The 26,504-nt window shown below is 41.4% G+C and overlaps 1 protein-coding gene across 1 annotated transcript in view; it reads right to left on the bottom strand.

Moving 5' to 3' along the window:
* Positions 1-26,504, bottom strand: part of LOC141084511 (collagen alpha-4(VI) chain-like) — a 376,083-nt gene that overhangs the window by 134,139 nt on the left and 215,440 nt on the right. The window contains exons 23-25 of the mRNA XM_073569263.1: positions 16,418-16,471; positions 12,271-12,306; positions 5,108-5,170 (exon numbers count right to left, since the gene is read on the bottom strand). Coding sequence (XP_073425364.1) covers positions 5,108-5,170; positions 12,271-12,306; positions 16,418-16,471 — 153 coding nt within the window. The remainder of the gene's footprint in view (positions 1-5,107; positions 5,171-12,270; positions 12,307-16,417; positions 16,472-26,504) is intronic.

The following is a 26,504-nucleotide window of genomic DNA, read 5'->3' as shown; positions in this document are numbered from 1 at the left end:
AAACCTTCTTTCCTGCAGATGTAGAGGATGCCCCTTTGCCCCGTCACAGGTCAAAGAGTAAAAAGATCATTAGAAAGGTCTTTGTATTGTCCCTGCATATATTTATACATTGTAATAAGATCACCCCTAAGCCTTCGATTTTCCAAACTAAATATCCCCAAATGTAATCTGTCTTGGTATTGCAGACCCCCTAGTTCTCTAATAACCTTGGTCGCTTTTCTCTGCACCCGCTCCAGTTCAGCTATGTCTTTCTTATACATCGGAGACCAGAACTGTACACAGTGTTCTAAGTGTGGTCTCACTAGTGATTTATATAGAGGTAAAATTATGTTCTCTTCATGAGCATTTATGCCTCTTTTAATGCATCCCATTATTTTATTTGCCATTTGCAGCAGCTGCCTGACACTGGCCACTAAATGTGAGTTTGTCGTCCACCCATACACCCAAGTCTTTTTCAGTGACAGTTTTGCCCAGTGCTTTATAATTAAGCACATAATTATACATCTTGTTTGTTCTACCCAAGTGCATGACCTTACATTTATCCCCATTAAAGCTCATTTGCCATTTATCAGCCCAAGCTTCTAGTTTACATAAATCCTCCTGTAAAATAAAATTGTTCTCCTCTGTATTGATTACCCTGCAGAGTTAAGTGTCATCTGCAAATATTGAAATTCTACTCTCTATGCCCCCTACAAGGTCATTAATAAATATGTTAAAAAGAAGCGGGCCCAATACTGACCCCTGTGGTACCCCACTGCTAACCGTGACCCAGTCCGAGTGTGCTCCATTAATAACCACCCTTTGTTTCCTATCCCTGAGCCGGCTCTTAACCCACTTACACATATTTTCCCCTATCCCCATTGTTCTCATTTTTAGTATCAAGCTTTTGTGTGGCACTGTATCAAAAGCTTTTGAAAAGTCCATGTACATCACGTCCTGCATTCCCTTGGTCCAGTCCGGAACTTACCTCTTCATAAAAGCTTATCAGATTAGTCTGACAGGAATGGTCCTTCGTAAACCCATGTTGTTATTGGGTCATGAGGTTATTCTTCTTCAGGTACTCCAGTATAGTATCTCTTAGAAAACCCTTCAGGATTTTACCCACAGTTGAGGTTAAACTAACAGGCCTATAAGTTCCAAGTTCAGTTTTAGTTCCCTTTTTGAATATTGGCACCACATTTGCCATATGCCAGTCCTTTGGTACAGACCCTGTTAATATGGAATCTTTAAAGAATAAAAATAATAGTCTATCTATGACTGCACTTAATTCCTGCAGTACTCAGGGGTGTATCCCATCTGGGCCCGGGGATTTGTCAATTTTAGTGATTTTTAGACGCCGCCGTACTTCCTGCTGGGTTAAGCAGGTGACATTTAATGGAGAATTTTTATCACTGATCATGTTATCCGTCATGGGATTTTCTTGTGTAAATACTGTTGAAAAAAAGTCATTTAGCATATTGGCTTTTTCCTCATCCTCATCCACCATTTCAGCCAGACTATTTTTAAGGGGTCCAACACTATCATTTTTTCATTTCTTACTATTTATGTAGTTAAAGAATATTTTGGGATTATTTTTACTTTCTCTGGCAATGAGCTTCTCTATCTCAATCTTTGCTGTCTTGATTTGCTTTTTACAGAATGTATTTAATTTTCTGTATTTATTTAATGCCTCATCACAACCTACTTGCTTTAATTCTCTAAATGCTTTATTTTTGTCTCTTATTGCACCCCTTACAGCTCTATTTAGCCATCGTGGTTTCCTCCTATTTCTAGCATGTTTATTCCCATACGGTATATATTGTGCACAGGTCCTAGTCAGGATGCTAATAAACATCTCCCATGTTCTTTGTGTATTTTTATGTCTCAGGATATCGTCCCAGTTAACTGCACCAAGATCATCTCTCATCCGTTGGAAATTTGCTTTCCTGAATTTTAGTGTCCTTGTAACCCCTCTACTACACATCTTATTAAAGGATACATGAAAACTTATTATCTTGTGATCACTATTACCCAAGTGACCCCCAACCCTTATATTTGATATGCGGTCTGGCCTGTTGGTTAATATTAGGTCTAGCAGTGCCCCCCTCTCTTGTTGGGTCTTGAACCAGTTGTGAAAGGTAATTGTCTCTCATAGTTGTCAAAAACCTATTACCTTTGCTGGAACTGCAGGTTTCGGTTCCCCAGTGTATTTCAGGGTAGTTGACGTCCCCCATAATAATGACTTCTCCTTGAGTTGCCGCTTCATCTATTTGCTTTATGAGGATATTCTCTATTGCTTCCATTATTTTTGGAGACTTATAACAAACCCCCATCAGTAATTTATTATTTTTTCCCCCTCCCCTTATCTCCACCCACAGGGACTCTACATTTTCATTAGATTCATATTTATTATCACGCAGGATGGGTTTTAAGGATGATTTTACATATAAACACACACCTCCTCCTCACTTATTTGTAAGGTCATTTCTGAACAGACTATAGCCCTGTAAATTAACAGCCCAGTCATGGCCCTCGTCCAGCCATGTCTCAGATATCCCCACCATGTCATAATTATGTTCCAACAAAATTAATTCTAATTCCTCCATTTTGTTGGCGAGGCTTCTGGCATTAGTATACATGCACTTAATGTATCTCTCTGTACCACTATTCTTTCTTAAATTATTAACTGTTCTAACCCCACCCCCCATGCCACCCCACCTCCAATTTCATTATTTGTGCCCAGGTCTCTATCTGCACTGTCTTCCTCTCCTATAAAAGGAATACCCTCCCCCCAGTTCCTAGTTTAAACACTCCTCCAACCTTCTAGCCATTTTCTCCTCCAGCGCAGATGCACCCTCCCCATTGAGGTGCAGACCGTCCCTAGCGTAGAACCGGTAGCCAACTGAGAAGTCAGCCCAGTTCTCCAGGAACCCAAACCCCTCCTTCCTACACCAATTCCTGAGCCACTTATTAACCTTCCTAATCTCCCATTGCCTCACTGGTGTGGTACAGGAAGTATTTCCGAAAATACCACCTTGGAGGTACTTGCTTTAAGCTTGCAGCCTAATTCCCTGAAATCATCTTTAAGGACCTTCCACCTACCTCTAACTTTGTCATTTGTGCCAATGTGCACCATGACCGCTGGATCCTCACCAGCCCCTCCCAGTAATCTGTCAACCTGATCAGCGATGTGTCGGACTCGAGTGCCAGGTAGGCAGCACACCGTTCGACGATCCCTGTCTTTGTGACAGATTACCCTATCTGTTCCCCTAATAATTGAGTCCCCCACTACCAGCACCTGTCTGGCCTGCCCTGCTCTCCTATTTCCCCCCTTACTGGAGCAGACACTCCTCTGGCTTTCAGAGGGCATGCCTTGCTGCAGCAGTGCTACCCCTGTACTGACACCCTCCTCATCTGCCAACTTAGCAAACTTATTTGGGTGTGCCAGATCAGGACTAGCCTCCCTGGTGCTCTTCCCTCTACCCCGTCTTCTAACTGTCACCCAGCTAGCTGCTTCACAGTCCTGCAGCTCCAACCTAGCATCCCCCCTCATCTATCCCATTGAGCGTCTGCTCAGTGAGCAGAAGAGTCCTTTCCATATTGTCTATGGATCTCAGTGTTGCCAGCTGCACATTTACAGTTCCAGTATCTGTAAGCAGCACAGTAGCACAGTACACATCCAGTATGTGGGCTTCCAAATGCACAACATGCTCACATCTCGCACAACAATATGCACCCTCGACCGGCTGTTCAAGGATTTCATACATGCGGCAAGATGTACACTGGATGGCATTGGCAACAGTGGAGCAATTCCTAATGGGGATTTCACCAGACAGAAAAGATAAGTAAAAATAAATAAAACCTATTGGTAAAATATAACAGTAATTCAGTAATACCTCACTTGGAAACTCCCTGAATCCAAAGCCACTGAATCACAAGTCACACACTTACCACAGTTCGCACTTACGCTCAGGTCACACTCAGTTCGTTCACACTCGTTCAGGCAGAAGAATTAAAAGAGATTTTTTTTTCCTTTTACCAGCAAACCACCCTGCTGCTCAATGCACTTCCAAAAGGGAAGACGTGGGACCGGGACTTGCCGGGAGCATTGCTGAGGCCTGGGAACGCTGCGGGGGCCACCGGAAGGTGAGAATATCACGATTTTTTATTTTAATTCTTTTTTTAACAGGGATATGGTACCCAGGGCCTGGAGGCTCAGGGCCTGGAGGAGAGTCTCCTCTCCTCCAGATCCTGGGTACCATCCTGACATTTTCTGCTTACTTTGCGCATGGTGGGCATAACCATATGTGGAAAGTAAGCAGATCAAGGCATTCCTATGTGTGCGAAATCCCCGCGATTACGCACAATTAATGAGCATGCTGCATATTTTTCCACGATGCGATTCCGCCGCAGAAAAATACGCAGCATTAGCACAGCATGTGCAGAATGCCATTGAATTCAATGGGTTGCTTTTTGTATGCGTTTTCGCAGCATTTTTGTGGCGAAAAAATGCGGCAAAAATGCATACAATCCGCAGCAATTCGGCACGCGTGCACATAGCCTAACTGAATGCCTCTCCACAACTAATAGAGGCTCTTATGGACACCAATATAATTGCAAGTGGCACTCACCTGAGCATACAATCACACATCACACATCAGGCGTCTGTGAGCTACACATGGCTCACAAGCTATTGAGAGTAGAACATAATAGATGTAGGCTAAAGACCATTTAATAAAAATTATACTCAGCTAGGGTCACAATAGTCAAGTCTTTCAAACCCTTTCAACTTTGGTCGAGTTTTTAGGCTTTTTCTCCTGGTGTGTCCAGGCATGTTTGGAACTTTTTCACTGAATAGGCCTCAAAACATCACTTTTTTGAAGCCTTGTAGAATCCAGCAAGATGCTGGATTCTAAAGAGCTGGATTAATTAAAAGTAAATTGCCTAAAAATCAGATTCAACTGAACCCACCAATTTTGGAAAACTTAAATTGAAATTGATGAATATAGAATCGACTGACTTATCCCTACTAAATAATGAAAAATTTTACTATACTTCTAAACTAAAAGACTATAAAATAATAACATTCAAACTCTGTTTATCATACATAGAATGAAATAAAAATAACCTGTACTCCCTGGATTCCACCTTCCCCTGGGTAGCCTGATTCACCGGGGACTCCTCGTTCACCCTAAATGAATAAAATAACAAGTTTTACAAGACAAGTAGGAAGGTAAGCTCAGTCCAACTAACCAAGGACTCAACCTAAGTAACTAAATTGCTCAATGCTATGATTTCAGAGGACCATAGTATGATACCATTGGATATTAATCACAATTCTACCATTGGTTTAATTCTCTCATAATATATGTTTTAAAACTTTTTTTTATTTTAACAACTTTCACTTGTGACTTTTACTTTTCTTTAATCATTTTTTATGTTCATTGCTCCACAGTTTCATTGAAAAAAAAAAAACAGCATCGTTTTTATGGCAGCTTTTCAGTCAGTTCTTTGAGTTTATGCCATAATTGGATTCATAAGTAATGGGGAATACAAAGGAAAGACTTTCAGTTTTCCTTCTGGCTGAATCCACTTTGGGTTTTGGCTCAAAAATGGCTGAAAAAATTGCCAGAAAAATTGTGCTCTTTTTCCTGTGTGTGAAACCACCCACTTTAATTATTATGCTTTATTGTAACTTTATAATGTACTGTGAATACATTGATAGTGAAAATACTCCAAGTTTTCTTAATTTACAAATTTTCTTTAATGACAATAACAGAAATAAGCATTGAAGTAAGATATGTTTCCTCTAAAATTCTGTCGTATACAGTATGTTCTACTCTGCATGGAATGATTAGTCTGTATGGAAAGGCTACAACTTTCCTTTTTTTAAGTCAGAGCATGGCCTGGAGTTTAACTAGGGAATAGTAGGACGGGCTAGTCCTTTGTCAATTTCCATCATTTGGACTACGGTGCAGCAAGCATACAAAAAAGAGCAGTTGGTCTCTGTCTTTGTGTCTGTGGCAGAGTCCTGCTGCCATATGTACAAGGGACCAGTGAGTAATATGCTGGGCAAATTGACATTGAATTGAATCTGGTACCACGTAGAATGGCTCTGGCAGGTAGGACCTTCTGTATTTGAGTTCTCAACTATGCAGATTTAATACATTGTTTTACTTCTCATACTGTGGTGCACTGATGGCCCTCTCCAGTTTGCCTACAGGTCGGGCATTGGTGTGGATGATGCCATTATCCACCTTCTAGATAGGACTCTCTCTCACCTGGAGAAACCTGGGAACACTGTGAGAATAATGTTCTTCGATTTCTCTAGTGCTTTTAATACCATACAGCTAGGTCTACTGAGAGACAAGCTGGGCCTTGCTGGCGTGAACCTCCAACTCTCCACCTGGATCCTTAACTACCTCACGAACCGACCTCAGTTTGTAAAGGTTCGGGACAGTGTGTCAGACACGGTGATCTGCAATACAGGGGCACCTCAAGGCACAGTTCTTGCCCCTTTTCTCTTCACACTGTACACTGCGGATTTTAAATGCAACTCATCTAGCTGCTACTTGCAGAAGTATTCTGATGACTCTGCAATAGTAGGCCTCATCACAGGAGGAGATGAAAGAGAGTACAGAGATACTAACCAAGTTTTTGTGGAGTGGTGTCAGAGGAACCACCTTAGGATTAATTCCGGGAAGACCAAGGAATTGGTGGTGGACTTTCGCAAGGGAAAAAATCCACCAGTAGTGGCGAACATTCAGGGAAATGACATTGAGATAGTCGACACCTATAAGTACCTTGGTGTGATCCTCAATAATAAGCTTGACTGGGCCCATCACTTGGATGCAGTGTACAGGAAGGGCCACAGTAGGCTTTATCTGCTCAGAAGGCTCAGAGCCTTCGGAGTTAGGGGGGGCACTCCTTGCATCCTTCTTCTGTTGTGGCATCAGTCATCTTCTTTGGTGTGGCGTGCTGGGGTAGTGGCATATCAACCAGGGACAGGAATAGGCTGGACAAACTGATTAGAAGGGCCAGCTCTGTCCTGGGATGCCCCCTTGATCCAGTTCAGGAAGTAGGTGACAGTAGGATACTGGCCAAGGTGAGCTACATGGTGCAGAATGATTCCCATCCCATGCATGAGACCGTGACAAAGATGTGCAGTACTGTCAGTGACAGGCTACTTCATCCTAAATGTGAGAGGGAGTGCTATCGAAAGTCCTTCCTTCCTGCTGCAGTTAGGCTGTATAACCAGCACTGTCCAAAACGGAGAACGACCCAAACAGTGAACTGATAGATCCAAAGTTGTGATAGTCCGGTTATATCTTTTTTTTTCGTATACGTACCAACCTACTGTCAATGTAATGCCTTTATGCATCTGTATCTGTACTTGTTCCTGCCTTGCTGCTGTAATGCTCTGAATTTCCCCATGGTGGGACAATTAAAGGATTATCTTATCTTATCTTATACATTGTGAAAGTGCATGTTAATCTCTCCATCATAAAAAAAAATGCACATGCATCTGATTTTTTGTGGTACATGTTCCAAAGAAGCGACCTGGTTTGTTGGGAGCATCTTCTCAATGGTCGCAATGTCATTTGTGATGTTTGTACCATTGAACCACGTGCTGCACCATGGCAGATCAGGGAGACATGATCACCCTGCACTACTGTTCTCTGTTCTGTAGATCGCAGGTGGCTTTAAGCGTACGGTCTACAGAATGGCCGAGGCACCAATGCACCGGTAAGACGTCAAAGTTGTGGATTAGGTGAGTATGTGATTTTTTTTATTTTAATTTAGTGAGGGTCTGAGGGCTTCTGTTGGGGTCATTATACTGTATGTTGGGGGAGCAATGGGAACATCATACTATGTATAGAGGAGCCGTGGGGGTATCATACTGTGTATAGCAGAGATGTGGGTGCACCATACTGTGTATAGGGGAGCTGTGGGCCCACCATACTGTGTATAGTAGAGCTGTACATTTTGGGAATTAGTGGACATTATCAAATGTTAAATGAGCTCTTAAGAAACATTATTGTTATAGGGCTACTTAGAGTATTATGGCCGCCAAAGGGTCAAAATTTGGACACTAGGGCATTTGCACACAGCATTAATATTTTCTAGATGGTAATTTTACCATCTAGAGGGCAGAAGGAGGCATTACTATGATTATTATGTAAGAGGTATTATTATGTGGGGCACTAAGAGGAGCACTGTTAATATGCCAAACAGTAGGTGCAGCAATACGGACACATGGCAGCAGCGGCTCAGTATTGGAGCTTCAGTAGGATGAGGAGTTTGAGCAGGTTGGGAATAGATGGGGACTGTGCAGGAAATGTAAGAAGTCAAATGTGTCTTTGTTGTAATCTTTGCAGACATGTCATGGCTGAAAGAAGTTGTCGTGTTGGTCTGGGCCTGAAGGAAAATACGGGAAAAGTGAATGACTCGGTCAAAAAGAACGTAAGTCACTATATATAATTGTGCTGTAATCACTTGTATGATCTGAAGGAATAGAATATTTTACCATATGGCAGTAATATCAGTGTGCCACCATAGTTGTAATCATGGTTACCATTTAGGGCCCACACAGATGTTTGCCCCCCCGAGCTGAACACCTAGCTACACCTCTGCGTTCACTGTTTACATCTGGATGTTGCTAGAGCTGAAAACAGCTGGTCAGGGTGTCAGCACTCAGCAGTCAATTTAGAGAACGGTTACGATTCTAAAAAAATATTTATTCCCAACAATCATGGAAAACCAACACTTTTTAGGGGCATATTAGAAAATCATCTTGAATGATAAAAAATACAAAGTAACTTCTGATTAATTTTTAATTTCATAAATTAATATTACACGTGAAAATAAGCAACTTTGTAATATATCTTATCTGAGACACCAACTTCTTTCTCCTCCAGGACTAATCTTTTATTCTCAAATTTCTCATTCTCAATTCCCCATTATTGATTTTCCCCATTATTGAGATAGAAGATGACAATTGGCTCTCATAAAGTTCTATAGAGATCTGTAACTGTTGTTTCAGGAGAACCTGTTTCAGAATGTCTAAGTCTGCCTCTAGCTCCTCCTCTTCAAACAACTTTATGAGCACCAACTGTAATCTTTATCTCAGAATTGAGATTGAAAGATCAGTCCAGGGGGCAAAAAAAGCAAATTTGTCTTATAAGATTGCCATTTGTATTATTTTCAAGTAATACATACAGTATCTATAACTCAATTTACTGTTAAAAACACAAAAACAGGATTTTGAACTGTAAATGATGTTAATTACAGCCATAATGATCTGCTCTTATGACACCAGTCCCAAAAATGTAACTGATCAATCTATATTTATTCATAGATAAGAGTGCTCAATTTTTAGTCTGTCGAGGATTTTAGGATGATTGGCAATCCTGATATGGAGATGCCACAGTCCAACCTACAAGGCACATTCTTTCCAGCATTATTTTAAACTTTGCGAGTACACATCAAATATTTCATAAGTACCATATATACTCGAGTATAAGCCAAATCTTTCAGCACATTTTTTATGCTGAAAAAGCCTCCCTTGGCTTATACTCAAGTCAGGGTCCCACAGGAGGCAGGAACCGGCTGCTGCGGCTAAAGCCTCTATCTGCTGCTAAAGAGAAATGAATATTCACTGCGCTGGCAGTGAATATTCATTTCCCTGTAATAGTGGACACAGTAGTTGCAGCCACTGGTTTCCTGCAGTGGCTGAGCGATCACATGTGCCCGCTACTTAAGACAATGAATATTCACTGCTCTCCACTCCCATGAATGTGGAGGGCAGTGAATATTCATTCCCCTTAGTAATGGTCACACGTGAAAGTCCGGCAGGTGCAGGAAGCTGGCGGCTGCTGCTATTGTGCCCACTACTAAAGAGCAATGAATACTCACTGCGCACCACGCACATAGTCCCGGCACAGAAAGCAGTTTTCTTGCAGCTGTCCTCTGCAGGTAAGTAGGATGGTTTATTTGTTTATGTTTTTCTGATGGGGCCATGCATACCAAGATAGGGATGAGGAGCTATGCATAGCAGGATGGAGATGAGGGGGCAATGCATACCAGGAAAGGGATGAGGGGGTCATGCATACCATGATCGGGATGAGGAGGCCATACATACCAGGATGGGGATGAGGCGGCCATGTATGCCAGGATGGGGATGAGGGGGAAATGCATACCAGGATAGGGATGAGGGTGCCATGCATACCAGGATATGGAAAAGGGGGCTATGCACACCAGAATAGGTATGAATAGGCCTTGCATACCAGGATGGGGATGAGGAGGGCATACATACCAGGATGGCGATGCGGAGACAATGTATCCATGGCTGTTATCATGTTAAATGCCACTGTCAAACTTTGACAGCGGCATTTAACATGCAAGCACGTCACTTACTCTGCCCATTGGCACCCCTGTCACATGATCATGGGGCACTAATGTGTTGATATGTCAACCCTGGGTCTGAAGGAGACCCTGTGCTTGTCACTGCCTATATGCCATAGCAAATGATCATTTCTGCTACACTATGTGTAGCACAAGCGATCAGAAGATTGCAGCTTCAATTGTCCTAAAGAAAATATTGAAGCAAGTAAAAATTAAAAAAAAGTTTTAAAAAAATATTTAAACATTTTTTAAAAAATATAAAAGTTCAAAGCACCCCCCTTTTGCCCCATTAAAAATAAAACAATAAAAAAAATTAAAAATACACATATTTGGTATCACTGCATAAACACCTTATTGATTACTTTTTTTGGTCGCCACAACATTGCAATACCAGGTGATCAAAAGATTATATCTACCCCAAAATGGTATAGAAAAAAATGTCAGCTCGGCATGATAAAAATAAGTCCTCACCCAGCCCCAGATTCCGAAAAATGGATACGCTACAGATCTTGGAAAATGGTGCCATTTTTTTTGTTGGTTATTACAAACTTTGGATTTTTTCGGCACCATTTAAATAATAAAGAGCCTATACATGTTTGGTGTCAAGGAACTTGTAATGACCTGGAGAATCATAATGGCAGTTCAATTTTAGAATTTTGTGAACAAGGTAAAAAAAATAACAAATAAACATTTGAGGAACTGCACTTTTTTGCAATTTCACCACATTTGGAATTTTTTATCCCATTTTCCAGTACACTATGTGTCAAAACCTATGGTGTCACTCAAAAGTATAACTCGTCCCTCAAAAAACAAGCCCTCACAATTGACCGTATTGCCAGAAAAAAAAAAAAAAGTTATGGCTCTGGGAAGAAGGGGAGCAAAAAACGAAAATGCAAAAACAGAAAATCCCAAGGTGGTGAAGGAGTGAATCTCCTAACTGCTGCTTACTTCTCAGCCTACACAGTATTGAGACACAGTAAACAGCAGCACTCTGAATCCTGGCAGTTTTTTCCTCAGCTCACAGCTATCACATTTAATCTGCGTCGTAGCTAAAGGTAATAATATTCAATAGGCCACACTATGCCTCGGGCCTTTCCTTCTCTGACCTGAATAAGGCACAACCTCACTCAGTCAGTTGCAGAAGTCACTTAGAAGTATTCTCCATTGTATTAGGACATTGTCGGTCAGGTAATGCCGCAATGGCGATCTGCGCAGTACATCACCACTCTACATTCTCCAAGCAAGCCGAGCTGTATTTGACATGTGTCAAAATATTTTTTTCTACACATTTACTCCATTTATTTGTTAAAAATTGTATTGCTTTCGGTTGCATTTGCTTAGTAAGTAACTAACACACAAGCAATGTTTTCTTCAAGGCAACGTTTTAAGTTCTATTTTAAATTGTGGTTGTAAACGTACAGTATAGATTTTATAAGTTTTTTAACACTTCCTTCTCTTGCCATCTAGCATCTGTTTGAGACACATCAAAATGAATTAGAGCTGATATTCCACACATCACCCTTCCTTTCCAGCATCTTGGCTTTAGCGCTCCAGTGGGACATGCATGTGCCAATCAGCATTACTCTACTTGGCTGCAAATTATGAAAATACAAAGTTTCTTTGAAAGTACTTATGTGATGAAAACTTCTCAGATTCTCAAACATCAGTCTCATTACGCCAAATAAAGCAAAAAAAAAAAAAGTTGAATAGATATGTTTTATGACCACATAAAAAGTTCAATAAACTTGTAATATAATTGTAGTTACAATTATGAAGATTAAAAAACATCACTGACATTCTTAATTAGTAAATACATCTTAGAGTAAATCATTTAATCTATTAACAGATTATTATAAGTGTTATAACATCCTTGCCATCAATGCTTACCTGTAAGCCAGGAGGTCCTCTGCGACCTTGTGGACCCTTTGTAGAAAATCATGGAAAGTTAATGTCATTAAACGTTTGTGATCATAAAACTTGAGAGATTAAGTGGCTTTGTGCATTTTATGTTTTTCCAGGACTTGCTGCACAAGCCCTGCTACGTTGTTGAACAGTTTTCCCAAACACAAACACTTGATAAGTAATTACACTTTCCAATGGTATTTTTTTCCTTATTTGGACTCTGCTATGAAATATAAATACAAGTCTGACTTCAACATGCAGGAAATCACTTGCGCCAGTGTCTGGTAACTTCATATAAGAAAATATTATAAAAGTTTTTAAGATGTCCAGTAATATAATTTGCTATCTAATAGGGAAGTCTCACAGTCCATTAACCAGACTTGAGTAAATATTACTTAGAATATTATTATTTATTTATATAGCACCATTGATTCCATGGTGCTGTACATGAGAAGGGGTTACATACAATTTACAGATATTACTTACTGTAAACAAATTAACAATGACAGACTGGCACAGAGGGGAGAGAGGACCCTGCCCTTTCAGGCTTATATGCTACAGGATGGTGGGGAAGTAGACAGTAGGTTGGTGGGTGCAGCAGTTCCGGTGTTGGTTGAGGTGATATCACCGGTAGTGGTGAGAGAGGAGGTAGCGTAGAATATCTAATGGGCTTCCATGTACTCTCTATGAATGCAATTATACAAAAGGGTACATAAGAACAAAGCAATTTAGCAGTGTAACTGAGCACAAAGCCACAGCTAAACTGGCCAATAGGTTCCCTCAGCTGTCCTGTTAAAGGTAGGTATCACCTATGACCTGGCATCAAATGCTTTTGACATGGGGCGGAACAAGGGGCAGGCTGAGTAGATCATCACTAAGGGGACCTTGGAGGCTAGTACAATTTATACAACTCTACTTTTAAATCACTAGGATATGTCATCACTTTATGATCTTGGAGTTCAACCTCTTTGATCCCCATGATCCATACAGGCTCTATAGTAAGGACGGGCTGCACCTCAATAACGAGGGTGGAGCTCTGGTGGGGGAAGAAATGGCTAGACGGATGGGGTGGCTTTTTAACTATCAACGGTTATGCAAAATGGGATAGTTAGAGTTGACAATGTGAGGTCGAAAGTACGGGTCAATGAGGTTGTAGAGGGAGTTAGGATGTGTAAACAAAGTAGGGAAGGGAGCAGGAACAATAAATGTGCTACTAGTTTTAAGTGTCTGGTGGCAGATGCAAGAAGTCTTGTAAATAATATGAATGGATTGGAGACAATTATGTCAGCCATGGGTTACGATATGGTGGGCATTACGGAAACCTTGATGGACGAAAGCCATGACTGTATGACAAGTGTAGAGGGTTATACTACAGTCAGAACGGACAGGAAAAAAACAACAAGAAAATGTGCATTTTTGTTAAATCAAAACTTAAGACCTGTGCTCAATTACGACATTGGGAGATGCTACAACAATGTAGAGTCAGTATGGGTAAATATACAAGGAGATGGCAATAATGGAAAACTGCTAATTGCTATAAACCTCCTAACATCACTGAACAGGTAGGAGATGACACGCTGCAACAAATGGAAAAGGTAGCAAATAATAATAGGGTCCTTATTATGGGGAATTTTAACTATCCAGACATTCAATGGGACACAGAATCTTCTGGTTGTGTTAAAGGTTGCACGTTTTTATCCACAATTCAAGACAATTACCTCTCTCAGTTGGTAGATGAACCAACCAGAGGAGATAATCTGCTGGATCTGGTTCTGTCAAATAGACTAGAGACTACAGGTTCGGAAGCATTTGGACAACAGCAACAATAATATGGGAAGATTAAAGTACACATAAAGTCCACATTCAATAAAACATTTCAAAGGGGAAGTACAAAAATGTGGAACTTTAGGAAAGCTGAATTCAATAAATTAAGGGAAGAGCTTAGACTTGTAAACTGGGACCAAGTCATGGTAACTGGGGATACTGAACATAAAGAAAACTTACTGTATACCCTCTGGTAATAAATTGCCCAGGAATAAAAAGAAAACATTATGGATAAATAGAGCTGTACTAAGTATGATAAGACAAAAACAAAGGGCATTCAAAGCCCCGAAGGCAGAGAAATCAGAAATAGCATTTCAGGGCTATAAAGATCTCAAGCTAGCAAAGTTATCTACGGAGAAACAAGCCAGAGACAATAAAATAAATTCCCTAAAAATTTATATATACATCAATGCCAAAAAGAAAAAAATCTGACAGCATCAGCCTGTTAAAGGATGCTCATAACAATACACGACAAAGAGAAGGCTGAGATATTAAACATGAAGTTTACATTGTGTTCAACAATGAACTGAATGTGCCAGGGATCATTCAAGAAGGCAGAAATCTAAGTTCACCACCTGATATAACTAAATTAACACAAGTAGAAGTACACCTGAGTCTAAGCAAATTAAATATTGAAAAAGCCCCAGAGCCAGACAGTATTCATCCATAGATATTGAGGACATTGAGCTCAGTAATTCACAGACCCCTGTACCTCCTCTTTTTAGGCACTCATGTAATAGGGTGCTTCAAGATTGGGGGGCTGACTGATGCGGTACCAATATTTAAGAAAGGTAAGAAGGTGGATCCAGGTAACTACTGTACTGTAGGTTGACATTATTGGTGTGCAATATCTCTGGCTCTGTTCTAGTATTCTACATTATGATTGAAGTGATGTCCTTTATTTCCTTTTTGTTACCTTTGGGGCTGCTATATGCTAATTGACACAAAACTATGTAGGATGATAAAAACTGAGCTGGACAATATTATATTACAAAACGATATAGATAAGATGTCTGAATGGGCAAACACTTGGCAAATGATGTTTAATGTAAATAAATGTAGAGTAATGCACCTAGGATGGAGTAATCCTATTGCTGCACATACATTAAATGGGAGTATACTCGGGACTACAGAACAGGAGAAGGACTTGGGTATTCTGGTTACAAGAAAGCTGAGCAGCAGCACTCAATGTCAAGCAGCAGCCGCAAAAGCAAACAAGATTTTAGGGTGTATAAAAAGAGAGAGAAAATCCTGTGATCCCAACATATTGTTACCCCTCTGTACAATATGTTGGGATCCCATAGGTCACATCTAGAATATGGGATGCAGTTTTGGGCTCCATATTACAAAAAGGATATTCAGAAGTTAGCTTCATTTCAAAGGCAGGCAACTAGATTATTGCAAGGGATGGAAGGCCTCTCAAATGATGAGAGTTTGGAAAAGTTGCGCTTTTTTAGTTTAGAAAAAAAAGATGCCTCAGAAGAGATATGTACAATACAAAGGAATGGCATATTACTTTTTTTCCCAAACACCAGGATCAGGGAGTATTCCTTACATTTGGAGGAAATGCGATTCCAGTAGCTAGATTGATAAGGATTCTTTACAGTTAGAGCAGCCAGACTGTGGAATGCCGACCACAAGAGGCAGTAATGGCAGTTAACAACATTTAAAAAGAGCTAATAGGGTGTTTCTCACAGCAAATGGCATTGTGAGTGATAGATAATTTAGCGATAGAGAATGGTGGAGAAAGGTTGAACTATATGCAAAGGAAACACAGTTTAAGTATTGTCTGGTTCTGACACTTGGGCAGTAATATTTTACAGTGCAGAGTGGTGGGGCACTGGATAAAAAATTATTTCCTGCACAGTAAACAAAAGGTCAGTGATCTAATATTTAGAGCAGTTTTTGACTTGTCTGGGCAACCTCAGCTTAATCTATTTAGGACCCTAATTAAAATGGAAACAGTGGACACTCACCTCCCGATACGCTGCTGCTACCGGAGAATGATGAGACTTCTTGCATCACTTCCGGGCTTCAGTGAATGACGGACAATCTTTGACTACAACTCATCAATAAGTCATGTCACTCTCCAGGAACTGTGGCACCAATATTGCTAGAACGGCGCCACTGTTATTATTTTAATTGGGGTTCTGAATTGATTAAGATGGGTTTTCCAGTAGAGGACAACCCCTTTAAGCATTATTAAGTTTTCAATACAACTGGCTCAATAATATTGGTCTCTTTAAGACTGTATACTGTAGCACCTACTGTAGACAGCGAAACATTATATAAATAGTTACAATTTTACCTCTAGGCCGTTATCACCAGGTTCCCCTTCAACGCCATCTTTTCCTGGTTCTCCCTGTAAAGAAATGATAACATTTTAAAAATACATGAAAATTAAATGTCTAAATGTAAACATTTATATATTTCTGCATGCAGAACAAATTCTGTAATTTACCAGATGTTTAATGGGATTCTTCAATATATATTATTTATATTGTGAAATGTTATGGGGTTCATATACTTTTCTATTAATTTGCCACTAGAGGATCAGGCATATATGACCCAAACAAGCCTCACGTGAGGTTGTTATGAACTGGTAGCTATGTGGAGTCCTTCTTTGTACAAGTGTTTTTACTGTGCTATTTTCTTCTATTACATATCGATGATATACCTTAAAACCTTAATGACCTATGACATGCAATGTCTGTCATAGGTCATGTACCCCTCTGTGGTGCTGGCTCCGGCAATGTTAAATCCCGCCATCATTCTCTGACAGCGGCATTTAACTCCCACAAACCGGATGCGCGTCTCAGCTCCAGCCATCGTCGCTCGTGTCGCATGACTGCGGGTCGCGGATGGGCTGTCATGACATCCCTGGGTCTGCATGAATCCCCTGTGGTTGTAATTGCCGAACTGCTTTGAGCACCACCCAGTGGTCGGCGCTCATAGCAGATGAGCATTTTTAGTTACACTTAGTAGGGCTGCAGCAAGTCATCAGATGATCGCAGCTTTTAGTCTCCCATGGAGACAGTTGAAGCAAGTAAAACGTAAAAAAAAAGTTTTTAAAAATATTAAAAGAATTAAAAATATATAAAAGTTAATTACCCCCCTTTTGCCCCTTTCAAAATAAAACAAGCAAAAACAAAAAATACATATTTTGTATCGCCGCGTTCATAATTGCCCAATCTATCAAGATTAGTGTTGAGCATTCCGATACCGCAAGTATCGGGTATCGGCCGATACTTGCTGTATCGGAATTCCGATACCGACTTCCGATATTTTTTCAATATCGGAATTCGGCATCGGAATCGGAAGTTCAAAGTTGATTGACAGCCTGACGTCATCATGATGCGCGGTGTGTGCGCATCATTATGCGCCGTCATTTCGGGCCTTCCGGGGGTCTCTGCCGGCCTGCCGGGGGGCTGTGTGGACTGCCCGGGGTCTGTACCGGCCTGCCAGGGGGCTGTGCCGGCCTGCCGGTGGTCTGTGCACCCTGTGGGGGTCTGTACCGGCCTGCCGGGGGGCTGTGCCGGCCTGCCGGTGGTCTGTGCACCCTGTGGGGGTCTGTACCGGCCTGCCGGGGGGCTGTGCCGGCCTGCCGGGGGGCTGTGCTGATGTCCGGGGGTCTGTGCAAGCATCGTCCGATGGGACTACAAGTCCCATCTGGCGATGCCTGCTACCATGACAGTGATTGACACATTAGCCAATGATGGGACAGTAGTAGTCCCATCATCCGGCTAATGTGTTAAATGTAAAAAAAAAAAATAAAAATACTACATACATACTACATACATACTACATACATACTACATGCATGCTACATACATACTACATACATACTACATGCATGCTACATACATACTACATGCTACATACATACTACATATATACTACATGCATGCTACATACATACTACATGCTACATACATACTACATATATACTACATGCATGCTACATACATACTACATGCTACATACATACTACATGCTACATACATACTACATACAGTGGGGAAAAAAAGTATTTAGTCAGTCAGCAATAGTGCAAGTTCCACCACTTAAAAAGATGAGAGGCGTCTGTAATTTACATCATAGGTAGACCTCAACTATGGGAGACAAACTGAGAAAAAAAAATCCAGAAAATCACATTGTCTGTTTTTTTTTCATTTTATTTGCATATTATGGTGGAAAATAAGTATTTGGTCAGAAACAAGCAATCAAGATTTCTGGCTCTCACAGACCTGTAACTTCTTCTTTAAGAGTCTCCTCTTTCCTCCACTCATTACCTGTAGTAATGGCACCTGTTTAAACTTGTTATCAGTATAAAAAGACACCTGTGCACACCCTCAAACAGTCTGACTCCAAACTCCACTATGGTGAAGACCAAAGAGCTGTCAAAGGACACCAGAAACAAAATTGTAGCCCTGCACCAGGCTGGGAAGACTGAATCTGCAATAGCCAACCAGCTTGGAGTGAAGAAATCAACTGTGGGAGCAATAATTAGAAAATGGAAGACATACAAGACCACTGATAATCTCCCTCGATCTGGTGCTCCACGCAAAATCCCACCCCGTGGGGTCAGAATGATCACAAGAACGGAGAGCAAAAATCCCAGAACCACGCTGGGGGACCTACTGAATGAACTGCAGAGAGCTGGGACCAATGTAACAAGGCCTACCATAAGTAACACACTACGCCACCATGGACTCAGATCCTGCAGTGCCAGACGTGTCCCACTGCTTAAGCCTGTACATGTCCGGGCCCGTCTGAAGTTTGCTAGAGAGCATTTGGATGATCCAGAGGAGTTTTGGGAGAATGTCCTATGGTCTGATGAAACCAAACTGGAACTGTTTGGTAGAAACACAACTTGTCGTGTTTGGAGGAAAAAGAATACTGAGTTGCATCCATCAAACACCATACCTACTGTAAAGCATGGTGGTGGAAACATCATGCTTTGGGGCTGTTTCTCTGCAAAGGGGCCAGGACGACTGATCCGGGTACATGAAAGAATGAATGGGGCCATGTATCGTGAGATTTTGAGTGCAAACCTCCTTCCATCAGCAAGGCCATTGAAGATGAAACGTGGCTGGGTCTTTCAACATGACAATGATCCAAAGCACACCGCCAGGGCAACGAAGGAGTGGCTTCGTAAGAAGCATTTCAAGGTCCTGGAGTGGCCTAGCCAGTCTCCAGATCTCAACCCTATAGAAAACCTTTGGAGGGAGTTGAAAGTCTGTGTTGCCAAGCGAAAAGCCAAAAACATCACTGCTCTAGAGGAGATCTGCATGGAGGAATGGGCCAACATACCAACAACAGTGTGTGGCAACCTTGTGAAGACTTACAGAAAACGTTTGACCTCTGTCATTGACAACAAAGGATATATCACAAAGTATTGAGATGAAATTTTGTTTCTGACCAAATACTTATTTTCCACCATAATATGCAAATAAAATGAAAAAAAAACAGACAATGTGATTTTCTGGATTTTTTTTTCTCAGTTTGTCTCCCATAGTTGAGGTCTACCTATGATGTAAATTACAGACGCCTCTCATCTTTTTAAGTGGTGGAACTTGCACTATTGCTGACTGACTAAATACTTTTTTTCCCCACTGTATATACTACATACATACTACATACATGCTACATACATGCTACATACATACTGCATGCTACATACATACTACATACATACTACATACATACTACATACATACTACATGCATGCTACATACATACTACATACATACATACTACATGCATGCTACATACATACTACATGCATGCTACATGCATGCTACATACATACTACATGCTACATACATACCACATACATACTACATACATACTACATACATACTACATGCTACATACATACTACATATATACTACATGCATGCTACATACATACTACATGCTACATACACACCACATACATACTACATACATGCTACATGCTACATACATACTACATATATACTACATGCATGCTACATACATACTACATATATACTACATGCATGCTACATACATACTGCATGCTACATGCATGCTACATACATACTACATACATACTACATGCTACATACATACCACATATATACTACATACATACAATACATTCATACAATACATACATAGACATACAGTACATATAACATAGAGTAACATACTTACCAATACTTGTCACATTGTTCCCCGAAGCCATTGTCCTTTCCGGAATAAATATTAACATAACAAACCACAAAAATACTCACCCACGATCCGAAGCAGTCCACGAGTGTGTCCCACGACGATCTTGGGTAGAGAACTGCAGCATCAGCTGATGCTGCCGTTCTCTACGGGCTGCAGGAATCCAATGACGGAAGGTAGGTATCCTTCTGCACTGTATTCCTCCGCCACTTAAAAAAAAAAAAGTCCCTAGTCTCACTTTATGCCATTGCTGCGTGGGAAATTCCCACACAGCAATGGCATAAAGTGAGACTAGGGACTTTTTTTTTTTTTAAGTGGCGGAGGAATACAGTGCGGAAGGATACCTACCTTCCGTCATTGGATTCCTGCAGCCCGTAGAGAACGGCAGCATCAGCTGATGCTGCAGTTCTCTACCCAAGATCGTCGTGGGACACACTCGTGGACTGCTTCGAATCGTGGGTGAGTATTTTTGTGGTTTGTTATGTTAATATTTATTCCGGAAAAGACAATGGCTTCGGGGAACAATGTGACAAGTATTGGTAAGTATGTTACTCTATGTTATATGTACTGTATGTCTATGTATGTATTGTATGAATGTATTGTATGTATGTAGTATATATGTGGTATGTATGTAGCATGTAGTATGTATGTAGTATGTATGTAGCATGCATGTAGCATGCAGTATGTATGTAGCATGCATGTAGTATATATGTAGTATGTATGTAGCATGCATGTAGTATATATGTAGTATGTATGTAGCATGTAGCATGTATGTAGTATGTATGTGGTATGTATGTAGCATGTAGTATGTATGTAGCATGCATGTAGTATATATGTAGTATGTATGTAGCATGTAGTATGTATGTAGTATGTATGTAGTATGTATGTGGTATGTATGTAGCATGTAGTATGTATGTAGCATGCATGTAGTATATATGTAGTATGTATGTAGCATGTAGTATGTATGTAGCATGCATGTAGTATGTATGTAGCATGTAGCATGTATGTAACATGTAGTATGTATGTAGCATGCATGTAGTATGTATGTAGTATGTACTGTATGTAGTATTTTTTTTTTTTTTTTTAACATTTAACACATTAGCCGGATGATGGGACTACTACTGTCCCATCATTGGCTAATGTGTCAATCACTGTCATGGTAGCAGGCATCGCCCGATGGGACTTGTAGTCCCATCGGACGATGCCTGCACAGACCCCCGAAGCCTGCACAGACCACCGGCAGGCCGGCACAGCCCCCCGGCAGGCCGGCACAGCCCCCCGGAGCCTGCACAGACCACCGGCAGGCCGGCACAGCCCCCCGGCAGGCCGGCACAGCCCACCGGAGCCTGCACAGACCACCGGCAGGCCGGCACAGCCCCCCGGCAGGCCGGCACAGACCACCGGAGCCTGCACAGACCCCCTGGCAGGCCGGCACAGCCCCCCGAAAGGCCCGTACAGACCCCAGAGAGGCTGTACAAGGCAAAAACAGGGTTTTCCTTATTCCGATACCGGAAGTCCCATAGACTTGAATGGGACTTCCGGTGTCGGAATCGGCGATACCGATACTTTTTTTAAAGATCGGCCGATCCATTCCGATCCGATACTTTGAAGTATCGGACGGTATCGCTCAACTCTAATCAAGATATAAAAAGAATTAATTCAATTCATAAACGACGTAATGAGAAAAATAAAAACGCCAGAATTAGGTTTTTTTGGTCACTGTAGCAGTGCAATAAAATGGTATCAATAAAAAACGTCAGCTTGGCATGCCAAAAATAAGCCCTCACCCAGCCCCAGATCATGAAAAATGGAGATGCTACAAGTCTCGGAAAATGGTGCCTTTTCTTTTTTTACCACTTGAATAAAAAAGAACCTATTCATGTTTGGTATCTAAGAACTCACAATGACCAAAAGAATCATAATGGCAGGTCTGTTTTAGTGAACATGGTAAAAAAAAAATCCAACAAAACAATTTTTTTGCAATTTCACCGCACTTAGAATTTTTTCCCTGTTTTTCCAATACAAGATATGGTAAAACCAATGGTGTCACTGAAAAATAAAACTCGTCCCGCAAAAAACAAGCCCTCACATGGCCATATTGACAGAAAAGTAACAAAGTTATGACTCTGGGAAGAAGGGGAGCAAAAATACCCCTGGTCCTTAAGGGGTCAAATTAAATTCCTCTACAGTGTTGTTTACATTAGCACTAACAGCATTTCATATCTGATTGCGCTATGGCACTGATGACATTTTATCATATGGTATTTAAAGGGAACCTGTCATATGAAAAATGCTATTAATCTGCAGCTTAATAGCATTGTGAACCTGCCCGGCACCCACACTTAGAGCCATGCTACCGAGAGGAAATTAACTTTATTCCTCCCAGCAGCGTTCTGGTTCCAGGGACGGGGGTGGGCACTAGAGCAGGTTCAGTCACCGCCTAGTGTATAGAGAGCAGCAACTGTAACCACGCTCCCTGCACTGACAGGATCTCAGCATTAGGGGCAGCTGTCAATCAGAGCTGGGGGCGTGGTTACAGTGACACTCTCTATACACTGAGCGGTGGCTGAATCTCCGCCATCGTGACTGAAACTGAAACGCTACCGGGGAGGGGGGATAAGAGTCATTTACACAGCTTGGTTCTAAGCATGGGCTCCAGGCACATTATGTTAATAACGCTATTACCCTCTAGATTAACAATATATCTGCAGGTTAATAGAAGTTTTCTAGGTCACAGGTTCTCTTTAATCTGTGATTCTCTTTTCCCTTAATAGTACACTTCTAAGGATACTATTTCTGCATCTCTCTCATGTAAGGGGTTTATTTGTGTACAGGGCACTCCTAGGGTTTCCTAGAGTAAAGCCCCCGTCACACACAGCGATCTTGCTAACGAGATCGCTGCTGAGTCACAAGTTTTGTGACGCAACAGCGATCTCACCAGCGAGATCGCTGTGTGTGACACTTACCAGCGATCGGCCCCCTGCCAGGTATCGCCGATCGTCCTGGAATGGCCAGGACATTTTTTTGATCGCTGGTTTCCCGCTGGCTAGCACACATCGCTGTGTGTGACAGGCAGGAGACCAGCGATCAGCGAGCTGGAGCTGGTAACTAAGATATACATCGGGTTTCTAAGCAGCACGCAGCACTTAGAAACTCGATGTGTACCTTAGTTACCAGCACGTTGGTGCAGAGAGCTGGTAACCAAGGTACACATCGGGTTTCTAAGTGCCACATGCCGCTTAGAAACCCGATGTGTACCTTGGTTACCAGCTCCCTGCACCAGCGCGCGGGTAACTAAGGTACACAGTGGGTAACTAAGCGACGTGCGTCGCTTGTTACCCACGTGTCGCTGGTGCTGATCGCTGGTGAGATCTGCCTGCTTGGCAGCTCACCAGCGATTATGTAGCGACACACCAGCGATCTTGACAAGGTCATATCGTTGTCGGGATCGCTGGTGCGTCGCTATGTGTGAAGGGGCCCTAAGTTGATGGTGAGCTGGGGTGCCAATCTAGCATATCTATTTAGAGTGGCAACCTCCGCAGACAATTATGGCCATCTATAGGTTACATTGTTTAGGGAGAGTATCTAGGTGTGGTTCCCTTATCCCTTTGATTCCCTTGTTTGCCCGGTACTCATTTAGCTTTGTAGTGGATATCAGTTGTGACCACCATGGCCATTTACACTTTTCTGTTTGGGAACTGTATACTATTTCTCCTTTTAATTAATAAAGGTTATCTTTTATAGGGGGGTTGGTTATTTTTGATATCCTCGTAATCACCGTTGTTTTTTGTTAGTCTATCTACTAGAGGCGCCTGACTTATAAAATGTTCTTTTTAATATCAAGGGTTGGATAGGGGTTCATAAGGGTTCATAAATGATTATAGAGTCATTCTGGGACTGGTTTACAAAGTAAGAGAAGTAAGAGATTTGTGAATGTCTGCAGTTTGCATTGTGATATCTAGTGACAGATCAGTTTTGTTCTGTGTATCAGCTTTTTCTCAAACATATTTAATGTTATATTGTCTTTACTTGTCTGAAAATACAGATCAAACCCAGGCATAAATGTAGAAGTATATAGAGATAAAAAAAAAATTAAAAAAATGTCACAGAAAGAGGCAGCGATAGATGCAAATTCCTGGTCACATTAGTAATGAAGTTTAGGATGTGCTAAGCCCCATAGTACAAGTAGGAAGCCCCGTGTGCATTTGTAATAGGAAGCAATGGATGTGACTAATACATGGTGCACTACACATATCTGTGTGAGTGATGCCCACAAATTTTTATATTTTTTAGGGGATGAATATTCTTTTCTATGAATTATTTTTCTAAAATCACATTATCAACTTTATAGAAAATACAATGTAAATACACATTACAGAAGACATCTAACATGACTGCACGGTAAGTCAGGAGCGGGTGAATGTACCTGGCAGAAAATGACCCTGTGTCACAGTCAGGATCTGTCTTTAACAGTTAAGTGTAGAGCGTAGCTCTACCTGCGACTGTTAACTTAATAAATACCACTGTCAAACTTTGACAGCAACATTAACAGCGTGTTGGCATAGGAGAGCGTCATTCTACTTGCCCATTGGCAGCAAAATAACATAAGCAAGGGGCACAAATGGATTGCCATAAAAGCCTTTTTTAAAACCTCTGTGCCTGTCATTACAGGGCTCTGCTGAAACCCAGTTTGTGGACGGGCTTCAAAGCAGACTGTGATTGTTTCTATATAAGTTTCTATATAAATCAATACTCTAGTATTGCTGTATATAGTTTAAGCAATCAGACAGTCGCAGGTTTAACTCCCTTAAGGGGACTGATAAATAAAGTAAAACATTAAAAACATGAAAAAAATAAAAACAAAAAAAGTAGAATCACCTCCATAAAAAATAAATATTTGTATATACAAGTGCTTCTCACAAAATTAGAATATCATCAAAAAGTTAATTTATTTCAGTTCTTCTATGCAAAAAGTGAAACACATGTATTATATAGAGTCATTACAAACAGTGATCTATTTCAAGTGTTTATTTCTGTTAATGTTGATGATTATGGCTTACAGCCAATGAAAACCCAAAAGTCATTATCTCAGTAAATTAGAATAATTAACAAAAACACCTGCAAAGGCTTCCTAAGAGTTTAAAAAGATCCCTTAGTCTGTTTCAGTAGGCTCCGCAATCATGGGGACGACTGCTGACTTGACAGATGTCCACATGGCAGTCATTGACACACTCCACAAGAAGGGTAAGCAACAGCCTGCGCAGAGAGACGGCCAGGAAAGGAACATAAGAATGGGGTTCTGGTACAGTGGACCCCAAACTAACTGAGAGCTGGCTGGGCCACCAACCTGGAGGACACAACACCCCAGCTGGGGATTGTAACTGGAAGAACTGTGAGTAAAAGTGTGAAGACTGCACTCCACTGTGTCCTCAGATTATTTACTGTGTCATGTACCCTGCACTACAACCATTACCAACATTTTTAAAACTATAATTGCCCTGGGGCATAGCTCCAGCTGTGGAGAGCTGTATCTACTCTGCTGCATCACCAACAGCCCCAGCAGCCTCCTTAAGCAGCGTCAGCTATCTCCTTATTGCCGAATACCACGGGTGGCATCACAACTTTATTTCAATTAACTTCCCCATCTTTATTTGATTGGATGCCCAGGGCCACAGACCGGGTCACCGCTGCCATGACATCCCCTAATGAACTGACTAAGGCCCGGACTGAGTCTCCCGGCCCTAGTGGACGTTCCAGTATTGGCCACGAAAGTCTGATCTATCAAAATATAAAATTAATTAACCCAATCTGTAAACACTGCAAAATAGAAAAAAAATCTCAAAATACCAAAATTTGATGTTTTATGCTCACCGCAATGCTGCAAAAAATGTAGTAAGAAGAGTTCAAAATTGTCATATCTATCCAAAAATTATATCAAATAAAAGTGTTGGCTAACCCTTCCAAAAATTAAGCTCTCGCACTGCTCTATTGACAACAAAATGAAAACATTATTGTTAGGCGTCAGGTTCCTGCAGCTGCACAGCAGGAATCCAGAGCCTTGCATCCTGCGGTCTCCCATTCGTCTCCGACCACTCAGGAGCCTGCACAGCAATCTCGGCATCACAGGTGCTCTGCTCAGACCAGCTCTGTAGGACTGGTTGTTGCTGCCACGTCTGGGTCAGCAATAGCAGTGCAGGCTG

The sequence above is a fragment of the Dendrobates tinctorius genome, unplaced genomic scaffold, assembly GCF_039654945.1.
Source record: "Dendrobates tinctorius isolate UK_male_01 unplaced genomic scaffold, ASM3965494v1 ptg000005l, whole genome shotgun sequence".
Taxonomy (NCBI): domain Eukaryota; kingdom Metazoa; phylum Chordata; class Amphibia; order Anura; family Dendrobatidae; genus Dendrobates; species Dendrobates tinctorius.
This window is presented reverse-complemented; position numbering and strand designations above follow the sequence as displayed.